Source organism: Neomonachus schauinslandi, chromosome 7 (genome assembly GCF_002201575.2).
Source record: "Neomonachus schauinslandi chromosome 7, ASM220157v2, whole genome shotgun sequence".
Classification (NCBI taxonomy): domain Eukaryota; kingdom Metazoa; phylum Chordata; class Mammalia; order Carnivora; family Phocidae; genus Neomonachus; species Neomonachus schauinslandi.
Genome location: NC_058409.1, coordinates 121841087 through 121860389, shown reverse-complemented (window position 1 = coordinate 121860389; position 19303 = coordinate 121841087). Strand labels below are relative to the sequence as shown.

The window sequence follows — 19303 nt, the reverse complement described above, 5'->3', positions numbered from 1 at the left end:
TGTGCTATTACCATGCATAAAACACAGGTTTATAAAATGTTGTATCTACAGAGCCAGAACCTTAATTTATTTTTTGGTGGCGGTGAGTGTTTTCTTATTAAATTTAGAAAGTTGTCATACAGGTTCAAGTAAATATTTGAATTTAGAATACGATAAAAGCTGTCCCTCAAACCAGAGGATTAAAGTTAGATTATCCATTAATTATGTTGGCATATGTCCATTTAGAAAAAAAAATGAAGCTGGATCCTTAATCAGGATATCAGGATAAATTCCAAACAGATCAGAGATTTAAAGGACAAAAATAAAACTATAATAGTACTAAAAGCAACTGTGGGTAAATTTTTTTTTATAAACCTCAGAATGAGGAAGGTTTTTTTTTTTTTTTACTACTTTTATAAATCCGAAAAGGTAACAGAAAATTTTGACTAATATGCTTACCTGTATGGGAAAAAGTCTCAGTAAACAAAATAAAATGACACACCAGGAAAAATATGATACTAAAATTACAGTAAGTTTCCTTGATAAAGAGCTTCTATAAATCAAAATGAAAAAGAGAACTCAATAAAATAGGGATAGTCCATAGAAAAATAAACACTTGAAAAGACTGTCCAAAGAAAACAAAAACAAAAAACAAAAAAGAACAAAAAAAAAAGACTGTCCATCTTACTCTTATTAAAATGGCATATTATACTTGGACAGGATGTAAGGAAACAGGCATCAATATTCATCGATAGTGAATGTATGCACGTATATATGAATACAGGGGAATCTGGCAACATCTATCAAAATTAGAAACGCACATATTCTTTCACCCAGCAGATATAATTCTACAGCTTTATTCACACACAAAGAAAATGATATACACATAAGGTTGTAGCATTACGAACAGCAAAAAATAATCCATCAAGAGGGACCTAGTTAAATAGGGTACATTCATATAAAAGAAAACCTTTCAAATACAAAATAGAACGAGAAAGTTCTTTATATAATGATATGGAAAGATCTCTAAAATATGTATCTGAGATATAAAAAACAAGGTATAAAATGGTGTATGTGATACACTACCATTTATTTAGAAATATTCTGTTTGTATGTCCACACCTCTGGAAGAATACACAGATGCTGATGACATGGGCGTCTGTAGGGAAGGGACCTCAACTGGAAGGGAGATTTTATTCTGTACACTCATTATACCATTTGAATTTTAAATGCATCACTATTCCAAAATCCAATATTAAAAAATGTTTTTTTATAAGTTAAGTGAGAATTATAATAATAAATTTAGGTTATTTTGTTTTATGCTGCTAAACACTGGTACTAGAAATGGTACTTTAAAAAAAAATAGAACACTTCATAAACAGCAAGCTCTTTTTGTTGCATTTTTGGTATTTAAAATTATTCCTTAAGAATATCTTTAAGAGTAAACTCTCCTAAAGTCCTTATGACTCCATTAAGCAAATATTGCAAAATACATAACATTAAACATGGCTTCTTTATTGTCTCCACCTTAACAGAGTATGTACATACCTGTGCTGAGAGGAGAACAAATTTCTTTGGAGGCAACATGTGCTGCTGTACCACAACCGGTGAGTCAGTTATTGGAATATGATCCTTATTTAAGGGTGTAATTATTTTATCTACTTTCAATTCATCTATTGCAGAAAGAGCCCAGGAATGACCATCAACACGGGTTGTCATCTATACAAAAGAAATAAACTTTTTATACCTGCTATTAAAGTTACATAAAGCAAACCTTCCAAAAAGGAAAAAACATATAGACCTAATTTCTAAGGAAATACAGAATTTTACAAATTAATAACACATGTATGTGAGCATTCCTAAGTTTCTATTTAATGCTCTACTATCTATTCCTTTAATCAGGCCAACTTCTATGACAATTATCTTTCATGAAAGAAGGGAAAGACAAAATCTTCTTAGGATAAACTGTAAATAGTGTTTACTAGAATTGTAATTCTTTCGATACCCAAAAACCATATTCTACCATCTTTAGTAGTAGTAGAGGTTGGTTTATCCGGTTTGATCAGCATCCTCAGGAGGTAAGCAGCATGGGCTATGCAAGGGCATTTAGGAGAAGTAAATGGGGTAGAACAGGGGTACCAACAGTGGGGAGCAGAGATAGCCTTCCTTGGCCATACCCTTGGAGGTGCTGGCCTCTTCTTAGCTCATTTTGTGCTGAGGGCTGAGACGAGCAGCCAAGGTGTGAGACTGGGCTAGGACACGCTGGGGCTGCACCTCTCATCCAGGACCTGTACATCAATTTCACGGAATATGCAGTGGTATTTGCTTTTAAAACACAATTATGGGGGCGCCTGGGTGGCTCAGTCATTGAGCGTCTGCCTTCGGCTCAGGTCATGATCCCGGGGTCCTGGGATCGAGCCCCACATCAGGCTCCCTGCTCGGCGGGAAGCCTGCTTCTCCCTCTCCCACTCCCCCTGCTTGTGTTCCTTCTCTCGCTGCGTCTCTCTGTCAAATAAATAAATAAAATCTTAAAAAAAAAAAAACCCCACGATTATGTGTTTATGTGTGGACATTTGTATATGCAGGGAAGAGAGATCAAAACAAGATGGGGGGGGCGCCTGGGTGGCTCAGTCGTTGAGCGTCTGCCTTTGGCTCAGGTCCGGATCCCGGGGTCCTGGGATCGAGCCCTGCGTCGGGCTCCCTGCTCAGTGGGAAGCCTGCTTCTCCCTGTCCCACTCCCCCTGCTTGTGTTCCCTCTCTGGCTGTGTCTCTCTCAGTCTCTGTCAAATAAATAAATAAATAACTTAAAAAAAAAAAAAAAAGAAAACAAGATGGGGAAAATCATTCCTCTATTCTTCCGTATGTTCAAAAATTTCTATAATTAAGGGGCACCCCTAAATAAATAAAATCTTTAAAATAAATAAGTAAATTTAGGCAGAACTACAAATTAAAGACATCATTAAGACAAAATTCTAAGGGGCGTCTGGGTGGCTCAGTTAAGTGTCCTACTCTTATTTCAGCTCAGGTAATGATCTCAAGGTGATGAGATCGAGCCCTGCATCAGGTATGGCACTCAGCGAGGAGTCTGCTTGAGATTCTCTCTCTCCCTCTGCCCCTCCCCCACCCCATGTATGCACACACTCTCTAAAATAAATAAAATATTTTTTTTAAAAAGATACAATTATTTTATTATTTTTTTAAGACTTTACTTATCCATCTGCCAGAGAGCGAGAGCGAGACAGAGCACGCAAGAGCAAGCGCACAAGCAGGGGGAGCAGCAGACAGGAGAAGCAGGCTCCCTGGTGAGCAAGGGGCCCAACACGGGACTCAATCCCAGGACCCCAGGATCATGACCTGAGCCAAAGTCAGATGTCCAACCGAATGAGCCACCTAGGCATCCCAAAAAAGATACAACTCTAAGTCATAACTATAATGGATGACCTCATAATTAAATAACTAAAAACATAATATATTTAAACGGCACAAAAGTCATTTCAGAAAATATGTATGCATTTTTTGGATACAGTATGGAGAAACATTCTAAAATGATTCCAATATTTAAAGATATATATATTTTTTATTTTTTTTATTTTTATTTTTATTTTTTTTAAAGATTTTATTTATTTATTTATTGGAGAGCGAGTGAGAGAGAAACAGCATGAGAGACGAGAGGGTCAGAGGGAGAAGCAGGCTCCCCGCTGAGCCGGGAGCCCGATGTGGGACTCGATCCCAGGACCCTGGGATCATGACCTGAGCCGAAAGCAGTTGCTTAACCAACTGAGCCACCCAGGCGCCCAAAGATATATATATTTTTTAAAGATATTATTTATTTATTTGAGAGAGAGAATGAGATAGAGAGAGCATGAGAGGGGGGAGGGTCAGAGGGAGAAGCAGACTCCCTGCTGAGCAGGGAGCCCGATATGGGACTCGATCCCAGGAGCTTAACCAACTGAGCCACCCAGGCGCCCTGTTTAAAGATATTTTTAATGATTACCATAATGACTTCTAACCTCACGAAGGAAAAACAAAGAATTAACAGGATACACTTCCTTTCAATATGATTTCTAATCATATATGATTGCTCAAAATAAATGCTATTACAACATAAAGATTCTTATAATTTTACTCTTTACTTAAAATTATAAATTATAGGAGCGCCTGGGTGGCTCAGTTGGTTAAGCGACTGCCTTCGGCTCAGGTCATGATCCTGGAGTCCCGGGATCGAGTCCCGCATCGGGCTCCCTGCTCGGCAGGAAGTCTGCTTCTCCCTCTGACCCTCCCCCCCTCATGTGCTCTCTCTCTCTCTCTCTCAAATAAATAAATAAATAAAATCTTTAAAAAAAAAATTATAAATTATATAAAAAATTAAGATTCTCAGGATAACTTACCTGGGTTTCCATAATTGGCTTTTGGAAGGGAAATGTATCATGGTTGACACACCACAAAATGTCATTATCTTCATTTTCTGAAGCTGCCATCAGTAGAATGCCTAGAAGTTTAATACACAAAATCTTATTATATGATGCCAAATAATATGCATCCCCAATGTTCTTAAAAATATTAACTACTAACATTAATATATATAACATATATACATAGCATGCATTGTTGTAAGTAAACAAGTCACAAGATAAAAAAAAATTAATCCCTTAAAAGGACATATAATTATTAATAGGGTAGAATCATTAAGTGTTCCAGATCTTACACTTCCATTTCTTTTGAGTAAACACTTTTTTCACAACTTAAAATTTCTGACGTTATGACATATTTTGCAATCAATGGGCTTATGAATTTAATTAACTTTAAAAAAGTACATTTAATACATAAAAAATGTTGTGACTTTCAATCAACGGTATCTAATATTCAATGAAACAGAATTTCATGTACTGATTATCTCAAACATCATGAATAAAAATGACGAAGTTACTAGTGGAATGGCAGAGTAAACTATAAAAGCATCATCTCAGCAATATTAGTTGATTTTGAAATATACTCTCTTGTGCTCAATTCCAGCTCCTCCCGCTAACTTGTTTCCTTTATACTGACTTGAGAGATAGCAGCCTTAAGTCCACTGGATGATTATAGGTGTAAGGACATTATTAATGTAAGAAATTAAAATATTCTAAATTTTATTGGAAAATTTATTATTTTCAAATGCTCAAAAGACATTCTAATTTTAACAATTTAAAAAATCCAATCTTAAATCTGATACGATATCAGAACTTACCTTTACTATAAAGAGCTTTATGTACTTTTGAAGGCTTTTCCACTGTTGAAGACGCTGAGAATCCAGGAGGTAAGCGGACATGAACCAGTGTCAATGTATTAGGTCGTGCTAATGGTTGTCTGAATGGACAAGTGCTGAAATATAACCTTACACCTGATGATGGGATAAAATTATACATCAGTAACAGAAAATGAAAGACTTAAGGTCCTTGTGTGATTGAAGCAATTCCACAGAGAAACACAGACACTTGTTAAAGTCCTAGAATCACTTTCCTGACTAATCTTAAATCACCATGTGTAATACCACCTGAAGTAGAGTTCTAAGACAGCGTCACTTGGAATTGACAGGTGAATCAACACATTTTAGCAGAAAGAATCTGCAACTATAAGCCAAGAGAGTCCTTTTTCCTATTCAGGCTCTGTTACTGAATATTAGCGACTTCACCCGTCAGACCTAGTTTGACATCTATAACATGAGGAGACAAAACCACAAGAATCTTCCAATTTTCAAAATCCTTAATTTTACGAATTATTAATATGGCTTGATAACTGATACAGAAGTAAAAACGCATTTCTAATCACAAATTTCCAAGTCTGAGGATTATCAAATTCTAAAACCAAGAGCAGACAGAGGAATTAAACAACATACCTGCATGTGTAACCGCCAATAACTGACAGTCCAGGGATTCAGAATTTTCAATCACTGCTATTTGAACAACCGGCTTAAAAACAGAACGATCTATGGTCCTACAAGAAAGGAAAAAAACTAGTCTAATATGCTAAAATAAGACTAACTTCTTGGGAAATTAACACAGCAGCAGCAAGAGCAGTCAAACCCCCTGAATATGAGTTTACATTGTTAGACATTACCCTGTTTTCAAAGATCATAAAAGAAGGCTAACTCCATTGGGTAAATGGTTAATGAGGAAGAAGGTGTTCTCAGAGCATCAAATTATCATTGTAAAGATTACCGCTAATTAAAAAGAAGGAAAAATGAAACTTTATAATGGAAAAATCTGGTAAATAGCACCTTAACCAAGTATTCAATAGTGGAAAACCTGGTGGTTACGTGCCTACTGATGTAATGCTGCAAGGAGTAATTCTGGTAAAACCAAACCAAAACCTCAATCTAATGATAATGGAAAAAGGACAAATTCAGAAATTGAGATATTCCACAAATAAGACTCTTGCCCCTCCCCACCAAATGTGAATATTTAGGGGAGAAGAAAGACAATGAGACATCTATTCTATATTAATGAGACAAATGACCAATTTAATTCATGGGCTCTGACTGAATCTGGGGAAAAATGGAAAGAAAAACAGCTATGAAAGATTTTTGGGACTGTTAAGTAATGTTAATATGAACTATATAATTAGAAGATAATACTACAAAATTATTAATTTTTTTAGGTGTCGAATTGGTATTGTGCTTCTGTAAGAGACTTAGGACATGAAAGTTGAAGGATTTAAGGGTGAAAGTCATGATGTCTGCAACTTACTTTCAAATAGCTCATAAGAATGAAAGTGAGCAAATAAGGGAAAACAGTAACAACTGTTGAATTTGGATAATTTGATAAGGTATTACCAGTTTTTACCATGCTGCTCTTCTAGTTTTTCTGTAGATTTGAAAACGTTTCCAAAAAAAAAAGTAAAGTTGGAGAAGAAAAAGGAAACCCTTTGTTTAAGATTGTCTGCCTTGAAAATTTTTTTGTCACTGAAAAGCAAAGAAAGCATTGAATTTTTGCTAGGATAGGTGAATGCAGCAATGACCCAAGCACATAGAAAACCGAAGCTGAAAATTTGAGGCCTTTGTTATTTGAAAAGAATTTCTGCAGCTGAGCTAAATTAGTTGTGATATACATAAATCACAGTGTACAGTGTCTGAAAAGTTGGCTTGTAACTTGGGTACTAGTACTTCTCTAGGACTCAGAGTTCAGACAAATCTTAACATCCTTTAGTTTCAGTTTCGTCAAGAATACAATGTGAACAATAAAACGGTGAAGTTCTGTATTCCCAAACTGCCCTGTGTCAATTATCAGACCAACTAAACTTATACTACACAGGCCTGTTAAAAGGTTGGAGCGGTGATCCCAGGGTCCTGGGATCGAGCCCTGCATAGAGTCTGCTTCTCTCACTCACTCTCACTTGTTCTTTCTCTCAAATAAATAAATAACATAACATAAATAAAAGGTTGGAGTGGGTACTAGTGGGGAACTTTGAGACATGTAGTTTCCTAGTGACAACTCCTGTAATTGCCTATATAGACCACCTAAAGCTTAACACATTCCAAGGAAAAATCAAGCTGTACTTTACACTGTAAAAAAAACCAGTCTACCTTATGTTTCAAACCATCCAACATTAGAATTAAAGGAAGAGTCTTTCTCTAGGAGCTGTTTCAAACATAACCTCCAGTGTCATCTTCAACATTCCTTACCTTTTAGAGAGATTTTGAAGAGGAAATAATTTTAGTATGCCGCACATATATAGCATAATGATATGCCTTGTACAAATGAAATGCCTGACAATTAATTACCTAGCAATGTTTCCAGCAGCAGAAACAATAGAATTCTGTGAAACTGAGGCAACTCTGCTCATTCCTTGTCCATCTTGGCCCAAATCATATACCTGTGAATAAAAAATTGTACCCACTTAAACATAACTATAGCCCATACGCATTTTACAAAATAAACTTTTAGAAGACTCTTCCTTTTTAGGGATCCTTTAATTTAGACACTTCACACAGATATGGAAACATCAGAGATTTGAAATTTCATAAAAAAGAAGCCCTAAGAAGTAGTTTGGGATGTATTTTTAAAAAGCACACAGCTCATAGGAAAAGGCTAAGAGTAACTGAATCTCTTCCTTAAAAACAGGGATGTTCTTACTCCCCTTAAAGAGTAGTGTATTCATACTTGCCTGTATTACTCCTTTCTCAGACCGTGTATATAAAATGTTTCTAGAATTATCAACTGCAATTTGAACAATAGGATCTAAAAATAAGACAAAGGAAAAAAACCTCTAAAGATTAACGAATTAAACAGAGTAGCCATTTCTAACAAATTTAAATTGCTGAATTAGAACTTTGCATTCAGGGGCTTTCTCTTGCTTTGCAGGTAAGTCCCATGATATTTGCATGAGGACAAAGGCAAGAAGCATTTAAATCAGACAAAATAAGAAAAAAGCAGACATCAAATACTGTGACTAGATGAAGAGCCTCACAAATAAATTACTCTGTCTTCTTAATGAATTTTAAGCCAAATCAAAACCAAGTTCTAGATTATTTCTTCATTCAACAAACATTTAATGAATGTCTACTATATGCTAGAAACACAGGAAATAATTATACTCCGTGCATTCCTTCAAGAAAATAAATCATTGTGTGCGGGCGCCTGGGTGGCTGAGTCGGTTGAGTGTCTGACTCTTGATTTCGGCTCAGGCCACGATCTCGGGGTCATGGGATTGAACCCAGTGCTGGGCTCCATGCTCAACACGGAGTCTGCTTATCCCTCTCCCTTTGCTCCTCCCTGTTCCTCCCACTGTTCATGCTCTCCCTCTCAAATAAATAAAATCAAAAAAAAAAGAAAAAAGAAACCTTACGACTATGTAACAACTGTTATTTACTTAGTAAGACAAACTTTCAGTTAAGAATGAGAATTTCCAAAGAAAATGTTAAGTCAACAATCTTAAAAAATTTTGTTTGCCAAATTTATTGTTTTCTACTTACCATCTTCTGAGAATGTGAATTGTAGCAATGAAGGAACAAGGAAAGAAAGTGCGCTCTTTGAGTGGTTTATTTTCCTACATCTTTGGCTAAACCAACCTGCTTCTGCCTTAAAAGAAAAATTGAAAGAAGCAAGACTTGTAAATGTAGACACATTTGTCATAGCAACTAACCGTATAACCACATGTACAAAAATCCTCAAATCCTAGTGAAGTACCAATAATTGTAAATAAAGTGAGACATACTACTTGGAATAAGTACTGAGTTTAATCCTTTAATTAATAATAGAAAATGTAGTTAGCCATAATCAAATCATAGCTCTCAATGAAATCAGCTATTTCAAAACCTCATAGTGCTATGTTAATAAACTCATATTTTAATTATCTTAAAAACTCTTTTATTTGAAAGTAGTAAAGCAAATAATAAGTGCAGTCTGTAAGAGCCCAAAGTACATAGGATAGGGGTACTTGTATCATCTCTTCCCATTTTGGCTAAAAAGAAATCTTTTCTTTTTTTTTAAGATTTTATTTATTTATTTGACAGAGAGAGACACAGCCAAGAGAGGGAACACAAGCAGGGGGAGTGGGAGAGCGAGAAGCAGGCTTCCCCCTGAGCAGGGAGCCTGATGCAGGACTCAGTCCCAGGACCCAGGGATCATGACCTGAGCCGAAGGCAGATGCTTAACGACTGAGCCACCCAGGCGCCCCTAAAAAGAAATCTTAATAGCAGCCATCGCCACCATAATCTACAGTTTACCTCTCAATGTCTGACTTTTGCCATACAAAACCTTTGGGGTGGGGTGGGGCGGGAGCGCGGATAATGAACAAAGCCAAGAGAAACTAGGTAAGAAAGAGGTACAATGTAATATAAAAAACACAGCTGACCAGGGTTGTAATCCTAGCTCTGCCACTAATTAATTAGCCATGTGACTCTGAGAATATTACTTTATCAGTTTCCTAACATTTACCTTATGAAAAAAAGCCAGTAAGGGGCGCCCGGGTGGCTCAGTTGGTTAAGCAACTGCCTTCGGCTCAGGTCATGATCCTGGAGTCCCGGGATCGAGTCCCGCATCGGGCTCCCTGCTCAGCGAGGAGCCTGCTTCTCCCTCTGACCCTCCCCCCTCTCATGTACTCTCTCTCATTCTCGCTCTCTCAAATAAAAAAAAAAAAATCTTTTTTTTTTTTTTTTTTTTTTAAAGATTTTTTATTTATTTGAGAGAGAGAATGAGAGAGAGAGCATGAGAGGGGGGAGGGGCAGAGGGAGAAGCAGACTCCCCGCTGAGCAGGGAGCCCGATGCGGGACTCGATCCCAGGACCCTGGGATCAAGCCCCACATCTGGCTTCTTGCTCAGTGGGGAGCCTGCTTCTCCCTCTCCCTCTCCCTGCTACTCCACCTGCTCGTGCTCTCTCCCTGTCAAATAAATGAATAAAAATTCTTAAAAAGGAAGCCTGCTAAGAGTCTAAAAAACTCTCAGAGGGCAATATGAAAATATTACAATTTTAAATGCATATGCTCCATAACCCAACCATAGGAATTCTAAGTCTCTACACAAAAAAATATCTACACATGTACACAAGGAGACCTGCAAAAGAACACTTATTATACCATTATTTATGAATAGGAAAACTGAAAACATAGAAGTCCATCAAGAAAGGAATTATTAAGTGAATAATGTACATCCATTTTATAGACAACTGTACAGCAATCACAAAACATAACACAGTTAAGTGAAAAGCCAATTATGTAACAAAACATAAGCAATAATCTAAGGAAAAACATACAAAAGTACATCACGTATTTGCATATGTGTATACATATAAATACATACAGATAGAAATTTATAGATACTTATCAATGTATCATGTCCTAAAAAGACATACTCAGAACTGGATTTTACTTCTGGAGAGAGGACCGGGTTTTGTAGGCATGGTGTAGTCATGCAAGACTATATACGGTTTTAACTGTATGTCTGAATACTTTTCATAAGAATATATTAATGTGCTTATATAATTAGAAAACAAAAGTAAAATCTATCCCTACTTTATCCAGGGGGAGGAAAAAAATGTTTATAAATGCCAGACTTACTTGGTATGCTACTTCATATAAACAGCCATCTTTTCCAGCCAAGAAAATTCTCCCATTATCAGTGGAAGTTATTGTTAAAAGGTAAGTATTATCAGTGGGAAGAGAATATAAAGGATCTGGAAGCAACTGCATTCCACCACACATACTGTCATTAAGAACCCCAGAACCTATTTTTTTTAAAGAAAGAATATGAAACAGCTTATTAGCGTTTTTGAAGTTTGAAACAATCACTATGTTATCTTCAGAATTGGTATTTTTACTGAATTCTTATTGACACACCTAAAAGCTTCTATAACATATACTTTTAAATTACTATAAAAAGTCTGATACAGTTTATTCAAGTTAAATAGAACCTACAATATGTATATATGCACAATATATGTTTTATATACAGAACATTGTAAAACATCAATCGACAAACTATCCCAAATTACTAGATTTTGGGAAAGAACCCAAGGATTTGATAGTAATAATCATTAATTTCAGTCACTGAAATTCAACACTATTTCACCCAAAACAGATTGCCAGAATGCAAAAGAAAAAAATAAATTCAGGTCTTCTTATATTAAAGGAAAGAATAATGTATATTTCAGTGTTCCATATGTTAAAACAACCATTCAAAAAACCAGAAACAAATAAATTGAAAGCATTATAGAAAAACTCACTAGTGTCAATTATTTCTCTTCTACTACCCTTTTATATTGTACATTTAAGGAATGCACATTAGTATGATAAGCATATTCAAAATACTTGCTTGATGGAGCTACTAACCTGAAAGTTATCATACCTATAGGGAAGTATTATTTTCCTATGAACAAATAGTCTGGAAAGTTAACTTAGTGAAAAAAAAAAAAGCTTTTAATTATATAAATTGGCTAACATTTTTATTTTAAAAATACCACATGTGGTTTGCCATACCTGTTTGTAAATTAGCATAGCTAAGTCCAAGAATCACTATGTCCACAGGGGTTGCCAAAACCAGGAGGTGTCGTACATGAGGTTGAAAGATGCCTAAGATAAAGCAGACGTGGGTTAGGGCTTATTCCAAAAAACATCCACTTCCACTATTTAAGCATTGATAGACTAATGGTTTTACCATTAAAATGAACTAGTGATTAAACAGTATATGAAGGACGTGTCTGGCTGGTTCAGCTGGTAGAGCATGCGACTCTCAATCTTGGGGTCATGAGTTCAAGCCCCACGTTGGGCGTGGAGTCTACTTAAAAAAAAAAAATTAAATAGTATATGAAAAGTCTGAACTCAATTTAATTTTGATGTTAAAATATTACTACCTATGAATATTTAAATAAGTAGATAGTAATAAAAAAGAACCATCTTAGAAAAGAAACACTTCAGGATTTAATACCAATTAAAATCAGCATTACATTATTAAATAGTTTATTAAAATATAAAGCCTTCTATTTGTATACTTAATGCCCACAGCAGCATAATTCACAGTACGCAAAAGGTGGAAGCTACCCAACTGTCCACCAACAGATGAATGAATAAACAAAATGTGGCGTATGTGTGTGTGTGTGTGTGTATACATACACATATATGTATACATACATAGCAGTATTATCCAGCCTTAAAAAAGAAGAAAATTCGGGGTGCCTGGGTGGCTCAGTTGGTTAAGCGACTGCCTTCGGCTCAGGTCACGATCCTGGAGTCCCAGGATCGAGTCCCACATCGGGCTCCCTGCTCAGTGGGGAGTCTGCTTCTCCCTCTGACCCTACCCCGTCTCATGCTCTCTCTATCTCATTCTCTCTCTCAAATAAATAAATAAAATCTTTAAAAAAAAAAAAAAAAGAAGAAAATTCTGGCAATACTACAAGAATTAATCTTAAGAACATTATAAGTGAGGGGCGCCTGGGTGGCTCAGTCGGTCGAGCATCCGACTCTTGATTTCGGTTCAGGTCATGATCTCAGGGTGGTAAGGTCAAGTCCCACACTGAGCTCAGCGCTCAGTCTGGAGTCTACTTGAGATGCTCTCTCTCTCTCTTCCCCCCTATTCGTGCTCTTACACTCTCTCTCTGAAAATAAGCAAATAAAATCTTAAAAAAAAATCGTTAACTGAAACAAACCAGTCACAAAGAGATAAATATAATTCCATTTATATCAGGTACCTGGAAAAGTCAAATTCATAGAAACAGAAATGAGTTTATGCTAAATGAGTTTCCCAGATGAATTTATATATCAAAACCAGATAATTTATAGTTTCAGAGGGGACATTACCAAGTACACATTTTTTTTTTGTTAATTCATGCTAAGGTACTGTTTATTTTATTTATTTAACATTAAAAGGTGTGCAGTGACATGAGATTCTATGTATAATTATCATTGTCATGTTACAATATCCAAAAATAGTGTCTTACTGACAGTAATAAAAGAAAATATATCTTATGTCACAATTATGGACATATCTTCATGTGTATACCTTTGGCCTACTTAAGGGTATTAAATGCCATAGAAAGTACAACAAAAGTTTTACTTTCACTGGTGAACATCAAGGGGCATAAAAGCCACTTTTGTGTATCAAGGTTCAAGTCAGTAAAGCTGAAGGCACAGATCTTCTTCTACCTAATGAACTCAAAATGTAACTGATATTTCATAAGTTGGTTTAAAAAGCTTGAACTTTATGAAAACAGATTTTCCTTAATAAAGGCCTTATCTCATGCTTGCTTCAGCAGCACATACACTACAACTGAACAATACAGAGAAGATTAGCATGGCCTCAGTGCAAGGATGACATGCAAATTCATGAAGTGTTCCATATAAAAAATAAAAAATAAATAAAAGCCTTATCTCTAAGTACTCAGTCAACAGCCTATGCCAAAGAAGTCATCTTTGATTATAGAAACTTTAGTGAGGTTATAGATGGTGGAGCCGATTTATGGCTTTGAGTAAAGGGAGATAAGTAAAGCAGTGTCCTGTCAAACGATGTGATCTCTAAAATCTCTCATCATTTATTCAAGTATTTTGCAACAGGAGATGGTAGAAATGGAAGCCATCTCCCTTCAGAATGCAACAAGGTTAAATGACTGACATTTCTCACTTTTGTCAGCTCTCACATCTTATCATAAAACACATCTTATTAGCACTTTTTAGAAATTAACGTAAGTTGTTTAGGTCTTTGGAACAGTTCAAAGTTTCACTGCTTTTGAATGAAAAAGTTTTAAAGTTTTGAAAGAAATAGTTTAATACTTGTGCACAAATATGAACACTTAGGATCCTTTGCTAACATCTGTTTTTGCTTTTTTTTTTTAAAAGATTTTATTTGAGAGAGAGAACAAGAAAGAGAGAGAACACGAGTAGGGGCACAGGCAGAGGGAGAAGCAGACTCCCTGCTGAGCAGGGAGGCTGATGCGGGACTCCATCCCAGGACCCTGGGATCATGACCTGAGCCTAAGGCAGACATTTAACTGACTGAGCAACCCAAGGCACCCCTGTTTTTGCTGTTTTGATAAAAAAAACTCAGCAGAACCATAACCCATTGCATTTTAGAAAGGCATGCTTTGGCACCAAAAACTGGGCCAATGGTACTTTCAACTTCTAAGGCAACTTCATGATGCCTTTTCAAGAGATGCTGGTTCAGAAATAGGAAAATACTAAGTTCTTCTCTTCTACTGAAAAGTCCACTGACTTTCCAGAACTGACTGACTGAACTTGAGGTAGGAGGTTTACTGTATTAGACAAGGAAAGACCATTCCAAGAATAACTTCCAGGAAGGAGTTTACACATGATTTGACTTTGATGGCAGCCCTACTTGGTCATACAGATGAGGTAAAATGACTCATAATCACTAATTACTCATAATCACTATAATGAATAATGTCCCAAAGCCATAAGCTCTTTCAGCTACATTACCACCCTGGAAGATGCAAATGAAGCTAGACAAGCACGTGAATCTTTTAATACCTGGAAAATGCTTCCCTGAACTCAGAAAAGTGTGATTAAGTCTTGTCAATTTCTCTGTGGACAAAAACCTGCAAATGCTAGAAAACACTGAAGAACTCTTATGTTTTATTCAAGCAACCATAAAATTGAAACATGTATTCATACTCTTCTTGCCAATAAAGCAAACTCTTGCCAAAAAGCTTGAGTTAGAAAACAATGACTTTAAGAATAATATTTTCTTACAATAGGCAAAATAAGATACGAACTTTGTTATAACGCTTTATGTTCGAGAGTCAAAATTTTCAGTGCTTATGGATAGCAAAATCAGAGTTGTTTCATAATCAGGGTGGCTCATTCGGTTAAGTGTCTGACTCTTGATATTGGCTCAAGTCACGACCTCACGGTGAGATCCAGCCCCCGAGTCCAGCTCTTTACCAGGCATGGAGCCTGCTTAGGATTTTCTCTCCCTTAGCCCCTCCGCCCCCCACTTGCACACTCTCTCTCAAAAAAACAAAACAAAACAAAAAAACAATTGTGAAACAATTCAACAAAGATCACACCTTTGTTGTCATATGAAAGACTTGCCATAATTTTAATTTTGCACTGAAGTTTATATTTGAGTAGAACAAAATTTTACTATTTATTTTAGATGGACAATTTATATTTATTAAAATACAGAGCAGGGAGAGCCCTCCACTGTTATTATGAATAAGCTTTTAGATAGTAACTTTTTAAAAAAAAAGATTTATTTATTTTGAGAGAGAGAGAGAGCATGTGCATGAGCGCACATGAGCAAGCAGAGGGCAGGAGCAGAGGGAGAGGGAGAGTCTTAAGCACACTCTGCACTGAGCGTGGAGCCCCATGCAGGGCTCAATCTCACAACCCTGAGATCACGACCGGAGCTGAAACCAAGAGTTGGATGCCTAACAGACTGTGCCACCCAGGCGCACCAATGAATAAACTTTTAAATGTAGATAAAAGAGATACATACCTCAGGGTGAAGAATACCTTGAGGTTCTATTTTAAGGAAATAAGTTTCCAATGTAATCACATAAACAGTGTATAAGACTGCATGTTTGTACCATGTGAATTATCATTTCAAACAGCTGCGAACTCAAAAAATTTTATTTAAGCCTTACAAACAATTTTGTCTACTATTTCCCATTGTAGGAAGATTTCTCATACATCCAAAAAATGTATGTTAAATTTAAATCAATTATTTTGTCAGCTTTTATAAAAAAATCTGGCACAATGAAGTTGAAACTGTTAAACAATACTTGCCACTTCTTTAAGAGTTATTCTGAACTCTTTTCATTTCTATGGGCTATCAAGACTAAAAAAACGCAGAGACAAAAATGGTTTTTACATTAAATTCAGTAACTAATGAAAATGTATAATGCAAAAAAAAGAAAATGTACAATGCAAAAAACTTCAGGTAAATAAATCAACAATGAGTAACAAAAAATAAGCAAAACAAAATTCAAAAATTATAGTTTAACAATTTTATTTATTAAAAAGTATTTTTTTTAAGTAAGCTCTATACCTAACGTGGGGCTTGAACTCATGATCCTGAGATCAAGAGTCACATGCTCTACCAACTGAGCCAGCCAGGTGCACCAGTGTAACAATTTAAAGACAGATTCACTTCTACCATAAAGTGAATAAACTATTAAATATTCCTAATCACTTTACATATTTCTAATTAGAATTCAGACCAAACTTCAATAAAAATTTCAACTATGTTAAAATGTGCTGTTATTCAGTCCTATGCATATACATATGTAAATTAATCATTACATTTTTATTTCTTACCAGCTTTTGGTTTCACAAGTCCCACAGCAAGAATAGTCTCACTAAGTCCATCAAAATAGGCAAGGTCTCCTCTGCCAATAGTTAAAGAAAAACATGTTATACATATGAAGAAAATAGTTTCATCTAAAATGTTCTTTAAGACTACAGAATGTAATGAAAAATAAACCAGCAAAGAAAAGTGTTTCAATTCCAAGATCCAGGCACACAGGCCTGTCTAAGGCTAATAAGCATAAACCAGGAAAACAGGGAATGCTGCTCCCCATCCCAAACTCCCCCCCCAACCAGGCTGCAAGGTAACAGCAATTCTGCTGCTGGGGCAAGACCCCCTCAGAAAAACAGGGAAAGTATAAGGCTGAGAGTGGAAGGGAAACATTGAGAAAAAAATCTCCGGCATCCCAACCTGTATCCTAAGTATAAAGTAATTCTACAGGATGAAACCTGTGGTCCACTGAGGATAACCACACCAATGACAAAACCCAACTCAGCTCAACTCCTGACTTGAAAGAAGTCAACTTTCCCCATTATAAACGCCTACCTGCTAGGCCCATTTCTAAGGATAAATACTATTTACTGCAGTATCCACTGTCCTACACATGATATCTCGCTTTCAGAAAACACATGAGACAGGGCGCCTGGGTGGCTCAGTTGGTTAAGCAACTGCCTTCAGCTCAGGTCGTGATCCTGGAGTCCCAGGTTCGAGTCCCACATCAGGCTCCCTGCTCAGTGGGGAGTCTGCTTCTCCCTCTGACCCTCTCCCCTCTCATGCTCTCTCTCACTCTCTCTCTCAAATAAATAAATAAAATCTTTAAAAACAAAACAAAACAAAACACATGAGACAAATAAAACACAGGAAAAAAAAGCCTGTCAAGAAACAAAGCAATCAACAGAAATGGACTCAGCTATGAGCTCAATGTCTGAACTACAGACAGAAAATTTTAAATAAATATGATTAATATAGTATGGGTGCTAATGGAAAAGGTGGATGACATAAATAAACAGATAAGGAACTTCAGCAGAGAGGTGAAAATTACAAGAAATAAGCAAGTGAAAATATTAGAAATAAAAAGCACAGCATAGAGAAAGAACATCTTGTAAGAACTTTTTAAGTAGACTTGACATAGCTAACAAAGGAATTGGTGATCCTGAAGTTGGGTCAATAGAAACTGTCCAAATTGAAACAAAAAGAAAAAAAAAAAATGGAGAAACAAAAATAGAACAGAGCATCCAAAACCTGTTGAAGAACATCAAACAATCTAACAAAAGTATAAAAATCTCAGAAGAGGGAAAGAATGGGACAGGACAAATATTTGAAGGTAATCACTGAAAAACTTCCAAAAATAATGCAAGACCAAGAAAATCAGAAAATGCCAAGCAGAATAAATACCAAGAAAAAAATATATGATCCGGACTTTGAAGAAAACTTCTGGTTGTCCTGAAAAGGACCAAGCAAACAGGAAGAAAACACCTCAATGGCCACTTAGGTAAGCCAGGTTTCCCCGCTTTTTTCCATATTGTGATAACTGGCACAGCCTCCAGAAACTAAGACCAATACTGGGGAAGTTAGAGGTTACAGAACAATAAATGGGACAAGATTATGCACCTATTATCCAGGTGGAATTAGGATTTATAATAGAAAGCTAATGGAATAATTGAAAGGAAGCCCAAGGCTTTTGCAGTATTGAACTTGTGAACGAAATAAAGATTTATACCCAGGACTTGTGCCTTGATTTTTTTTTTCAATAAGCACATTGTTCAGATGATTTTTCTTTAAATGAGTTCTAGTTTTAACACAGTAAGGTTGGACTGTATGTTCCATGTAGACAGAGACTATATTTACCGCATTCAATGCTATTCCTAGCACAAAACAGTGTCTGATACATGATAAACTCAATATTTTATTATGATGGATATATTAGATGTTAATGGAAATATAGAAATTTTCATTAAAGGGAAAACCCTTAAGGAAATTATCCTTACATTTATCTATTATGCAGTTTTTTGGCATTTGGTTTTCTTAAATACATTCATGCCTAAATGAAGAGGTTTTATTCCTTAGTATCAAAATGACCATGTTACAATAATACAACAAACTAAAGTTCAAGATACATGAAGAACAATCACAACCATACATCACTGCTATTAGGACTATATAACAGTTCAATCATAACTCTAGCTATAAAAAGTTCTAATCGAAAAAAATCAGTGAACAAAAATGGTTTCATTTAAGCTACAAGTTCAAGTTGTCATTTAGTGTCCCTTCAACTCAATGATACAGTGTATGTGTGTGTGTGTGTTCCTAACAGGTGTCTTAATTACCCAAGGAAAGAGCAACAACTACATGGGCCTTCTTCTCATTAACCCACTTAACCACCTAAAGATATTATGACAGAGAACTGGTAATATGCCAAAATTTATCTCCAGAAAGCCAGGTGAGATTACCAAATCAATAAACTTTATTTTAGCAAGAAGATCTTGGACCTTCACTCAGACTGTTACATACATTCAAATTACACATAGATCAAGCTCACAGACCAACAAAACTGTTTAGTCACTTCAGTAAGTTAAGAGACTCCCAACGCATAG

The 19303-nt window shown here is 36.0% G+C and overlaps 1 protein-coding gene and 1 non-coding gene across 3 annotated transcripts in view; one reads left to right on the top strand and one right to left on the bottom strand.

The window, feature by feature from the left end:
• NUP155 (nucleoporin 155) overlaps positions 1-19303 on the bottom strand; it is a 64956-nt gene that overhangs the window by 39120 nt on the left and 6533 nt on the right. For both annotated transcript variants that reach the window (XM_021696282.2, XM_044916947.1), the window contains exons 4-13: positions 16721-16791; positions 11930-12022; positions 11012-11178; positions 8930-9035; positions 8122-8195; positions 7739-7830; positions 5855-5952; positions 5207-5359; positions 4368-4468; positions 1528-1698 (exon numbers count right to left, since the gene is read on the bottom strand). In XM_021696282.2, coding sequence (XP_021551957.1) covers positions 1528-1698; positions 4368-4468; positions 5207-5359; positions 5855-5952; positions 7739-7830; positions 8122-8195; positions 8930-9035; positions 11012-11178; positions 11930-12022; positions 16721-16791 — 1126 coding nt within the window. The remainder of the gene's footprint in view (positions 1-1527; positions 1699-4367; positions 4469-5206; positions 5360-5854; positions 5953-7738; positions 7831-8121; positions 8196-8929; positions 9036-11011; positions 11179-11929; positions 12023-16720; positions 16792-19303) is intronic.
• On the top strand, positions 13690-13791 carry LOC123325374. Its single transcript, XR_006540389.1, has one exon. It is a non-coding gene; the product is annotated as a U6 spliceosomal RNA (small nuclear RNA).